Source organism: Melanostigma gelatinosum (assembly GCF_949748355.1).
Source record: "Melanostigma gelatinosum genome assembly, chromosome: 1".
Classification (NCBI taxonomy): Eukaryota; Metazoa; Chordata; class Actinopteri; order Perciformes; family Zoarcidae; genus Melanostigma; species Melanostigma gelatinosum.
In genome coordinates, this window is record NC_136634.1 from 14,475,963 (window position 1) to 14,486,713 (window position 10,751).

The 10,751-nt window shown below is 43.4% G+C and overlaps 3 protein-coding genes across 3 annotated transcripts; all 3 read left to right on the forward strand.

Annotated features, from left to right (window-relative positions):
• Window positions 1–699: 699 nt before the first annotated feature.
• Window positions 700–2,813, forward strand: LOC306784267 (uncharacterized protein; the record flags this gene model as incomplete). Its single annotated transcript, XM_079278164.1, has 2 exons — window positions 700–2,206; window positions 2,779–2,813. 2 exons carry the CDS (start codon window positions 700–702, stop codon window positions 2,811–2,813), a joined length of 1,542 nt encoding a protein of 513 aa, XP_079134290.1.
• Window positions 2,814–3,366: 553 nt separating this feature from the next.
• On the forward strand, window positions 3,367–7,022 carry LOC306784348 (uncharacterized protein; the record flags this gene model as incomplete). The annotated part of the gene is made up of 2 exons (XM_079278280.1): window positions 3,367–4,231; window positions 5,356–7,022. The coding sequence occupies 2 exons, from the start codon at window positions 3,367–3,369 to the stop codon at window positions 6,060–6,062; spliced, it is 1,572 nt and encodes a 523-aa protein (XP_079134406.1). The 3' UTR covers window positions 6,063–7,022.
• Window positions 7,023–7,831: 809 nt separating this feature from the next.
• fam185a (family with sequence similarity 185 member A) lies at window positions 7,832–10,684 on the forward strand. The gene is made up of 8 exons (XM_079277592.1): window positions 7,832–8,383; window positions 8,511–8,620; window positions 8,703–8,795; window positions 8,938–9,076; window positions 9,858–9,899; window positions 9,991–10,086; window positions 10,178–10,312; window positions 10,445–10,684. The coding sequence occupies exons 1-8, from the start codon at window positions 7,948–7,950 to the stop codon at window positions 10,555–10,557; spliced, it is 1,164 nt and encodes a 387-aa protein (XP_079133718.1). The 5' UTR covers window positions 7,832–7,947; the 3' UTR covers window positions 10,558–10,684.
• The last annotated feature ends 67 nt before the right edge of the window (window positions 10,685–10,751 follow it).

Below are 10,751 nucleotides of genomic sequence, written 5' to 3' on the forward strand. Positions count from 1 at the left end.
TACAGTAAAATTAAATATGTCTCTACAAATCTGAGTAACAAACTCTTGGCTCTGGCCCGGCAGCTAATATTTTGCTTCAGATGCATTTTATTGACCTGTCGCATCTGTCCCTCACATGTTTGTGGAGCCGACAGGAAGTTTGGGAAGTGCCTGCCAAAGCAACTGTGACACGCATGCATATTCATGGCCATGATGCACTTACAATATCAGTGCATCATGGAGTGAGAATGCATTACAAATGGCCTTCATTAAGTGACGTGATTACAGTGAAGATACAATGGAATGTAATAGTAGGATTACAATAAGACATGTTTATAGCTTACACAGTTGAATCTATATTGTGACTGATATACAACTGTTAAAGGCTAATTCTGCTTATATCATGAAGAACAAATAATTGACCACTTCCTCATGCTTCATACTTACCATACACTGTCTCACTGAGACCATCTACTGAGGAGTACATCCACACAATCCTCCTCTCACTGTTGTTTTTTTTCAGCTGTTTCCCTCTCAAAGCTTCCCCCTCCTCATTTCTCTCTCAGACTCACTTTCCACTGAACAGCTCAATCAGTTCCCACTCCCTCCTCTTCTCCCTCCCACCTTACCGCCTCCTCTCACGGTCACTGTCTCAAACTGAGGTGGGTCTTTTTTACACTCTTTCCGTCTTATCCTTTCACTCTTTACTCTCAGGACACGATGAGGTTACCAGCACTGTGCATATGCGGGACCCTGCTGGCCCTCTCGAGCCTGTCTGCGACCATAGCAGACTCTGATGAAGGAGAACTCCTGGGGGATCATGGATTTGGACCTTGTGCTGCAACTCTGAGACCCGAGGGGCCGTGCAGACAGGGGAAGGATGAGAGCATGTGCCCATACCAATTCAGTCTGCCGCCACTGACTCTCCATTTGCCAAAGCAGCTCAGAGAGCTGGAGACGATTGTGAAGGATTTGCAGAAGCTGAAGGACAGTGTGGACCAACTGAGGAAGATGTGTGCAGATTGTACAGTAAGCCAAACTGCGAGAGAGTGTGTAGGGCAAAGAGAAGGAGAGCATGTAAAGCTGAATGAGGGAACAGATAGACAAAAGGATGACATGAACTGGCCGAATGAGAGAAATTCTGATAGGTCAAAAGATTTAAGCCAGGAGTGTGGGACAGACGGTGTTAAAGTGGAAAAGACTGTGGCAGGAAATAGTGACACTGACTCAGAACAAATAACAATATTGGAAGAGAAAGAGAGAAAGATATGGGAAGCAGAGAAAGAGAGCGATAAAGGGGTCGTAAAAGAAACTGAGAGAGAAAACCCACGAAGAGAAGTGACAGAAAAAGATGCAAAAACAAAGACAGAGGGTGCAAAAGGAAAAGACAAACGGGGGCAGGCAAAGGTGCCAACCTCTGCTGGAAATGAGAGAATTGTGGATAGTGTCAGAAAAATGGTTGTTGAAAAAAATAACAGGGAGACGGACAGAAACAAAGACAAAGATGGAAAAGGGAATTCAAAGGGAGATCCAGATGATATAGGGGAGAATGGAAAAAAGAGGAAAAGTACAAGTAATGTAAAAAATGTGGAGAAAACTGAAGAAAGTGACCATCACATATGGCGAGATGAAAGAAAGGAAGCAGAGAAAAAGACCCGAACTGAAGAAGACAGGGGCAGTGATGGAATAAAGATGTCTGAGGGCCATGATAAGAATACAAATAAGCCGAAAGAGCAGGATGGGGAGGAGAGGAAAAAGGAAATGGAAATAAAAGTGGAGCGAAATAATGAGAAACCAAAACAGACTGAAAGCATTGGGCGTGCAGAAAAGACTATTAATGTGGGGGAGGTGGAGGACGGGGAGATAGGAACGGAGATCAAATCAGACGGAGAAAAAAGGGTCCAGAGTGTACAGAGAGACGGTGATGGAGAATTAGCATCCAGCAAAGCAACTGAGAGGACAGGCTTTGTTTCAATCAGCCCGACTCTTTACTCTATCATAAGTTTAGCTCCGAGGCCTGACTCCATGGACTCAAACGAAGCAATAACCTTTACATCATCTTTTCCACCTCCTCCTTTGTCCAGCTCTACTTCAAATTTGATCACAGATGTCAATCAAGGAATGACAAAAGTTGTTGACGGACTACCAACCCAAAGCTCAGGCCCAGGAGCAGCTGGCATTTCTGAGCACCCAATCCTTGTTTCAGAGGAAGGCTTTAGGACCACAAGTAGGCCAACAACAACAGGCACAATAAAGACACTGGGTGGTCCTAAACTACAGATAACCAGTGCCATTAAAAGATTTAACTCTACAACCAGTGCAAGACCTGGGGCGGGCTTCCAGGGTCGGGTTAGCTCAACTACGGCAACAAAAACCACCGCCAAGACTCCTCGTCAGAGTTTATACACAACTACATTTCCAGGAGTTGCAGACCGCAGCCGATGGACGGCTAAAAAGAAGCCCGGTGACAAGCATAAACCTGTAATTATGTCTGAAGCAGACCAAAAGCTTAAAAATCCTAAGAATCATCGTAAACCTGACCGAGCCTCATTGCCTGACAAAAAAACTAAACATGACCAAAAGCAGAGACCTTCTATCCAAATATTGAAACCTGGCAAAGATCCTAAACGAGTCCAGATTCCAAAACCTGAACTAAGACCTCTACCTGATCATTTACCAACTGATCAAGATCTGAACAAAAATCAAACACCTAAATATGACCAAGAACATACAACTGATCAAAGCCAGTTACTTATTCAAAAGCCAAAAACTCATCTAAAACCTATGTCTCCTGTTCAGAACACCACATCTCATCAAAGACCTCAAACTGTTAACGCAACGGGCTCTGACCCTCAAACTGACCGACACCCTGAATCTGTTGAAATCTCCAAAATTAATCAAAACTCAAAACCTAAGAAAAAGCCGGTTCATCCTCTCAAAACCGACAAGCGTGACCGAACAGAAAAACCTCCCAAAAAAACGAAAAGTGAAGAAAAAACTCAACCTGATCAAAGGTCAACAATAAACCAATATTTCACATCTGTTCAAAAGCCCGAAAGAAGAGAAAAAACTATCACCACTCCAAAATCGAACCAAAAGCCTAAAACAGAATCAATGGACAATCCTGATGAAAATCCTTTGCCTGAGCCTAAATCTGTCAAAGACTCAACACCTGGACAAAAGCTTACACCAGATCATGCCCGAATCAAACCTCCTGATCAAAAGCCTAAACCCAGCCAAAAAGTAACGAAAATAAACCAAAAGCCTAAACTTAACCAAAAACATCCAGAGCTTCTAACAGACCAAAAGACCAAACCAAAGGCAAAGCTTAAACCTGAACAAACACCAGAAACCAATCAAGGGCTTGGATCACCTCGGCCTGACCAAATGCCTGATCTTAAGCCCAAATATGTGCCTGACGAAATTCCTGAAGCAGAATCCAACAAAACATCCAAACCGAAGCCTCCACCCAGGCGCAGGCCACCAACCAGGGCTACAGTCAGGCCAGGAGCAGCACCTGTCCAAAGGCCAAAAACAGCAGTGCAACTAAAGCCAAGTCTGAAGACCAAAACTGATTTAGGTCCTCCTCAAATCAGCGGGACAACTTCAGATGACATCCAAAACTCTCAAACTGACGTGCCACCTGCACCTGGCTCTGTAACAAAGACTACTGAAGTCAGTCATTCCCCCGGCGATGCAGAGTTGAGTCCCAGCATGATGAAAACTACCACTCTGGGTCCAAAGACCTCAAACAGCAGGACTACGTCTGATCTGAGGCCACAAACAGCCGGTCGACCACCATCGATCCCAATGACAACAAGACCAAACAAAATCATCCGTGGGAGTATCCCGAGCACCAGTCCAGGATCCACAAAGCCGAGTCAAGCTTCCAATACTGACTCCATCTTACAAGCTATGATACTTCACAATGTGGAGGAAATAGCACCGAGTAAATTTGAAGACCCAGACGAAATTATGATTCCAGTCCCTACCCCCAGTACCCAAACTACCTCCACAATCAGCCCTAACAGCAGGTCAACAACCCCTGCCACCTCTGGCCCCGAGACCCCAGCTGCTGAGTCTTCCACTCCCAGTGCACGCGAGCTGCGTGTTAAAATCAACCAGGTGGATGCTTTCGTCAACAACAGTCCAAATGGAAGACCACCGGACAGGCTTCCAAAAGACCACCCTGAGGACAGCCAAGGAGGCAGCAGGCCTGACAGCAAACAATCCACACTTAAACCATCTAAAGGCAAGATATATTATGAACGCTATTGAAGCGTTTTATCAAGTTTTGTTTTTGTATGCATGCTCTATTCTGAATTTCCACATAACGTAGGTAACTTTATGGAGGTATTGTGGTTGTTATTGACAAAGCTTGCATATAATTAGCATTTATAGCAGCACCAATACTGTAATGGTTACTTTTTCAGTCACGGAATGTATTAACAAAGAGAGAGGAGAGGAGGCAGATGCAACTTCACAATTAAAGTCTCTGAAATTTACAACCAATGAAAATTGATTGAGTTTTGTTGACATTACAGCACAAAAATTTGGCTGAGAGTCTACTGCAGTTTAAATAGTATTTAGCAGCTTATAATTGTATCACTCACTCAGCAGATTGGTATGCCATGAGCTGAAAGGATCTTAAGAAAGAGGACCACACAGTAAGCACTAAAGAACCACTTATAAATAAATGCCTGAGATCTGTTCTGTACCACACATCATGGCCCAAGGAGGATTTTACATATGTGCGCAAAATGTGTATGACTGCGTGGGTGTCGTGATTGGGAGTAAAACCACAACTGTGTGTAGACCAACAGCTTTAAAACACCCTTCAGTGAAGCATGGCTTAGAGCAAGCGAGTCATTTGGCGTGAAATCAATCGAATGATACTTCAGTTTAACACTTGAATTCTTACGCTGCATATGAACACTACAATCAGATTAGTTGCTTGTCTCAGTAAACATACTGTAAAGTTGTGTTGTATTTGTGTTTAATTTATCAAACAATCACTTAGAAAATACTGGTGTTATTTTTACCCATTTTACTTTTATCTCTAAAAAAACCCCCCCCCCATGGGTTTAGATAATGTCTGTTTGTATACTTTGGAGGTCCACCTTGAAATTCTTTGAAAACATTCAATCTTTTTATGGTGGAAAAGTAGCTTGCCCTGACCTTTTGCCCTGTGACCTCACTCAATACATATCAGGATAGATCAAAGCTGCAAGATATTTTCACCTGAAAGAAATTAGTGAAAGCAGGACATTTGTTAGATCACTTTCTAACCGAGGAACGGCAAGATGTATTTCGGAAGATTTGAGAAAAGACTGTTCATAATCTTTTGTAATTTATTTCTATTGTCCTTATCTGCAGTTACCGTGCCAAGAGACTGCTCCGACCGCCTGCTCAGAGGGGGCACAAAAAGCGGAGTGTACCTGGTGACCCCTGACCTCCGCAGTAGAAGCTTCTCGGTCCTGTGTGACATGGAGCTGGATGCAGGAGGGTGGACGCTCCTGCAACGCAGGCAGGACGGTAGCGTGAGTTTTAACCGGACCTGGGCCGAATACCGATCAGGCTTCGGGGAGCTGGATGGAGGGGAGTTTTGGCTGGGCAACAACATGATCCACCTGCTGACCCGGGACAGGGACATGGTGCTGCGGGTGGAGCTGGAGGACTTTGGCGGTGTGATGGAGTACGCAGAGTACCAGCAGTTCAGGGTGGCAAGTGAAAGGATGCGCTACAGACTGACGGTAGGCGCTTACTCGGGTACTGCAGGTGATTCTCTCCGCTTCAGCAAAAGTTATGATCACAACAACAGGGCGTTTACCACACCGGACAGAGACCACGACCGCTATCCATCCGGAAACTGTGGGGCCTACTACAGCTCCGGCTGGTGGTTTGATTCCTGCATGGCTGCAAATCTCAACGGGAGATACTATGTCGGGAGCTACAAGGGAGTCCGGGATGGGATTTTCTGGGGGACTTGGCATAACATATCTACAGAGTATTACCCCACCAATGAGAGACAGTCTTTTAAAAGTGTCAGGATGATGATCCGACCAATGAGCTTTGCACCATGAACCTTGACTTTCTGCCATGGCATGTTAAAAAACAAAAAACAAAAAAAAACTTCTAACTTCAACCATGAATTCCTAACATGCCCTTTACAATTGAGTAAACCCCAGTATACCCTCCACATGGTTATTGTTCACTGCTAACACAATGCTGCCACCTTGTGGTGTTTGATTCTACAATAATGATTTGTTTACAGGATAACATGACAATAACTGAGGATGTACATAGTTACAAAGGTAATAATCCTAATTACATTGTAACTTTTTAACAACATTTTAATATTAATGTATTTGTGTTTTTGTCAGTGCATCTGACGGTTCGTAGCAACGGAAAATGATATTTGTATTATTATTGAAGTACTGGAAAGCCAGTTGATGGTTGATTGAAGTGTGGGATGTTTTGTAATTAAGATTCTTTTGTTAAAATGAATAATATTGATGAAAATATGAATATAGTTTTGCCTTTGTTTCGCCTTCTTTCTGTGGAAATTACCTTCAAACTAAAGTGAGCCAAGAAATAACCAATAAATCCAATAACAAGTAGAGTTAAGTCCACATTTTGAAGCATCAAGGTTTAAATCTGACCCATGCAGTAGGTCTGCAACTTTGGACGCGAGGAATGAAATATTTCAAGACTCAAGTTCCCTACAGCCTTTGCGGAGAGAATGACGTCACCTGCGACGGTGCTCACATAGGCCTACTGATTGGACAAGACTTAAAGAGGGGCGGTGCTGAATTTATACAAGATTGTACATCCGGCTTGTCAAGATAATTAAATTGTCTCGAACTAAGACCGGAAGTAAAATATTATGTCGTCAACTTAAAAGAACACAACAATCTGAGGGTGAGGCTGTTGGTATTTTGGCCAATTATTCCATCTAAAAGGGATGAAAATGAGTACTTGCCATGAGTAGTGTCAGTAAAAGGCTGCAATGCCAACTGGATGAAGCGGGCAACTGCCTTTGCGGCCCCAAAAAGGTCCAGGCTTAATGTGTGCAAAATGTTGCCAAATTATTTGTTTGTTATTGTTTAATGTTATGCACTACCTGCCATGACAAATTCTTTGTATGTGCAACATTCATTGGCAATAAACGGTTTCTGATTCTCTGATTCTGTCGAAAAGAAGATCACTTTGTCAAAGAAGTCTAGATTTGAGTCTCATATTTCTGTGCGGTGTTTACATGTTGCAAGATTCTAAATGATTCATTTGTGTTGAAATGACCACACAGCAAACCAGGGACCAGGTAGTATTTTAACACACAGTTTTTTGCCACTTCAGGGCCCTCTAGCAGGTAAATCTGTTCATGGCGATGGAAATTAATATTTTTAAACCTATATAATTTATACAATAAGGACTATATGAGTGTAGTGTAAAAAGTACACGTTACAACAAATCCTGCTTAGATATATACTTAAGCTTCAACACATAAATTTACCAAAATCTCAACTTTTATCATTCTGACTACAACTCACATTTTTATTGCTGTCTGTTTCACTTTGATTGTGTGTTGCTCATCATTTTTCTTTTATCGAGTAATATTGTAGTGTAATTTTATTATAGTTACACATTCAAATGTATTGTTCTTTTTCTAAGACCAATTACTAATACCAACGCAGAATATATTTAGTTTTAGTTTTATATTGAATTAAACCGTATTAGTGTTTTTTATTATTATTAAAGTTTACTAAGTTGCAGGAGACGCTTTTACGCTGAAAACTCGTACCGGAAGTGCTAGTGTTGTGCTACCAGTCGAACCAGAGCCGTATGAAGCACGCAGACTGACGGTCCATGCTGAGTGAATGGCAGTTTGTAAGCCAGTGTGTTGTTGTTTATCAGCTGAAAACAGCAGCGTGAGGTGTAGATGAGCTGGTTTCCCGGAAGGTGGTCGAGATGTTTTGGAGCTCAGCAGGTCGGCCGAGATGTGTCGGACTTCTACGCTGCTGGTCCCTCACAGTCGGTCCCAGGACACCCACGACCCCTCGATGCCCTCTCGATACCTCACGGTCCTTCTCCATCTCTGCCCCCACAAAGTCCCCAACGCACGAGGAGGTAAACCCGCCTCTGAAGCAGTGGGCTCTGGCGGTGAGCCCCTTCAGCACGGTGCGGGCACAGCTGGGCTGCAGCATCTCCGTCCGCCCGCTGGACCTGCACACATACCCCGAGGCTGACCGAGCCTTCATCACAGTTCACGGAACAGACACCGAGCAGGAGGTCGGCCTGGATCACTTACACGTCCACTATGACCACCAGAGCAAAGAGTTGCTCATCTCAGCCGAGAAGGTTAAGAGCAGCGTGTCGATCGATCTGACTGCACCTATCAAAAGCAGTGAGTGTCTCCTGTTGTTGACACAATTACAATGATGGCGACATTAGGGCCGATCATTGATTGTCATGATTTCATGCATCAAGCAGGTTTCGTGATACTGATGTCTTTTGGCGTCTTCTTTCATCAGATCTCTTCATTACTACTCAAGGAGAAGGAAACGTGCAAGTGAAGAACATGGAGTGTGATATCTGCAAGGTGCAGACAGAGAAGGGCAACTGTTTGCTGCACTCTGTCAAGGTATGTGGTTTTGATTCATCAATGTTGTTATTGTAGATATTTGACTGATTGTGCAACTAGAATTGTGTGATATTTTCTTCAGGCTCATCAGGTTGAGGTCCAGTCCCACGGAGGACATGTTACAGGTGTGGGCACTATCCACGGCAATGTGGACATCAGCACATGTGGAGACAGTGTAAGAACAGTACACTCAGCAGTCATTAGAGGGCAGCAGCAGGCTCTATCTGAACGTTTACGGTACACCTCTGATTTGGAGACTAAAATAAGTTGGATCACTCGGCTACAGTCCTGTGCAGTGATTAGTTGTTTGTTTGCAGGGAGTTGATGTCAAAAAGCTGCAGGGTACCAAAATGAACATTTCAACAGAACGTGGCCCTCTGAGGGTCAAAGCCGTGTATGCTGAATCCAGCTGCGTCTCCTCCTGCTCTGGGAGAGTAGAACTGGGGAATGTACACGGTGAGCAAACAGCAGCATCTATTCCTCATCTATGTTGTTTTATGTGGTTATGATGGCTGCAGACAAAACTCAAATGTATTGAAGGAAAAAACAAAAGTAAAATGTTGCGTTAAATTCATTACACTTTTGTCCAAAACAATTAATCGGCGATCCACTCTACCATCTGAGCTACTGCGGCACTTCAAACGAATTGAAACTATTATTTGTAATGAATCTGCTACCTGTATCTAGTAGTTCACTCTGTCAGTTGGTCCGTATTTTAAAATAACCTCCACTACCCATAAGCCATTGCGACACACAGCTGCACTGCGTTAACTTGGTTTGTAAAGCAGGGCTTGTGGTATGTCAGGAATCCTGGGCTCCAATCCAAATGGACTCTATTGGAATGTAATGTGGTTGGAATTCATCACAAATTCTGTCCTTGTTGTTTTGAAGTAGCTATGAATCAGGTTCGTTTGATGAAGACTTGGAGGCAGAGATTATATCACACAGACAAACAGTTCTTTGATGTGAAGTGAAGAAAATGCATCATCCACATGAAATTGTAATTTCTTCCTGATCCAGTCGAGCCTCTCGTCGTAGAATACATGGAATCAATTATCTTGTTAACTTCAGTGATGCAGGTTTATGACTGGTTCAGTCTGTGACGAGGCTTTTATTTGCTAAATTTTCCCGTCTTGAACAGTTATTAATGTTGTAATGTACCCACTAGTGACTGTAAATAACCTGACAGCTAGTTATGTCAATTAAAACTGACCTCGTGCTTTAATCTATTAAAAAGGTACCGCCACTGTGAAGAACGTGTCTGGAGATACAGTTATTGGTGAGCAAGCTGACCCAGTGATTGCGCAATCCACTACGTATGGCATCTATCAGTGGCTGTTAAAACCAAAAACACTCTTCTACTTCTGCAGATGGTTCGAATAGTTTCCTTAAGGTTTCCTCTCACAGCGGAGGCATTGACGTGTACGTGGGAGACGGCGGCAGTGCCGAACTCCACAGTCGGGAAGGTAAACGTGCAGCATGAGAAGAATATTCACCGGTTTTCTTTCCCGTTGAGTGTTTTTCTTTGTTTATCCCTCATTCTTCTGTTGTACGTAGGAGCGGTGTGTGTGCGTGTCCCCTCCTCTTTGAAAGCTGCGATGGAGCTCTGTGGAACATCGGTGGATATCAGCCCAGAGGTTGTTCTGCATGGAGTGGTAAACAACACAGCTGAAGGCCAAACCACAGTTACCGGTCAGCCTTTGTTTTTCATTACATCCCACTCCATGGCACAGCTACTTAACTAAACACTCCTACAAGTAAATCAACACAGAATGTTCCGTTTTCTGTATTTCTCTCATTCCCCCTGGTCTGTTTGTCTCTCAGGTTATATGAATGGAAAGTCCCCCGTTGACCAGTGGGTTAAAGCTCAGGCAGACAGAAACTCCGTCAGACTGAAAACACAAAGCTGGTTTGAATCCCTGAAGCTGGGGAGCTGAGATATGAGGTTTACACTCGCAGAGCCAGATACTGTCGCTGCTCAAGACTGGATGTAACTTTACCTCAGTATATACAACTCTGTGCTCAGGATATACTGTACTTTAAATAAAGACTTTATATATCATCTGTAGTATTTAACAGATATTCTGTTCATACAATGCGTTTTGAAAGCATAATATTTGACTGCACACCA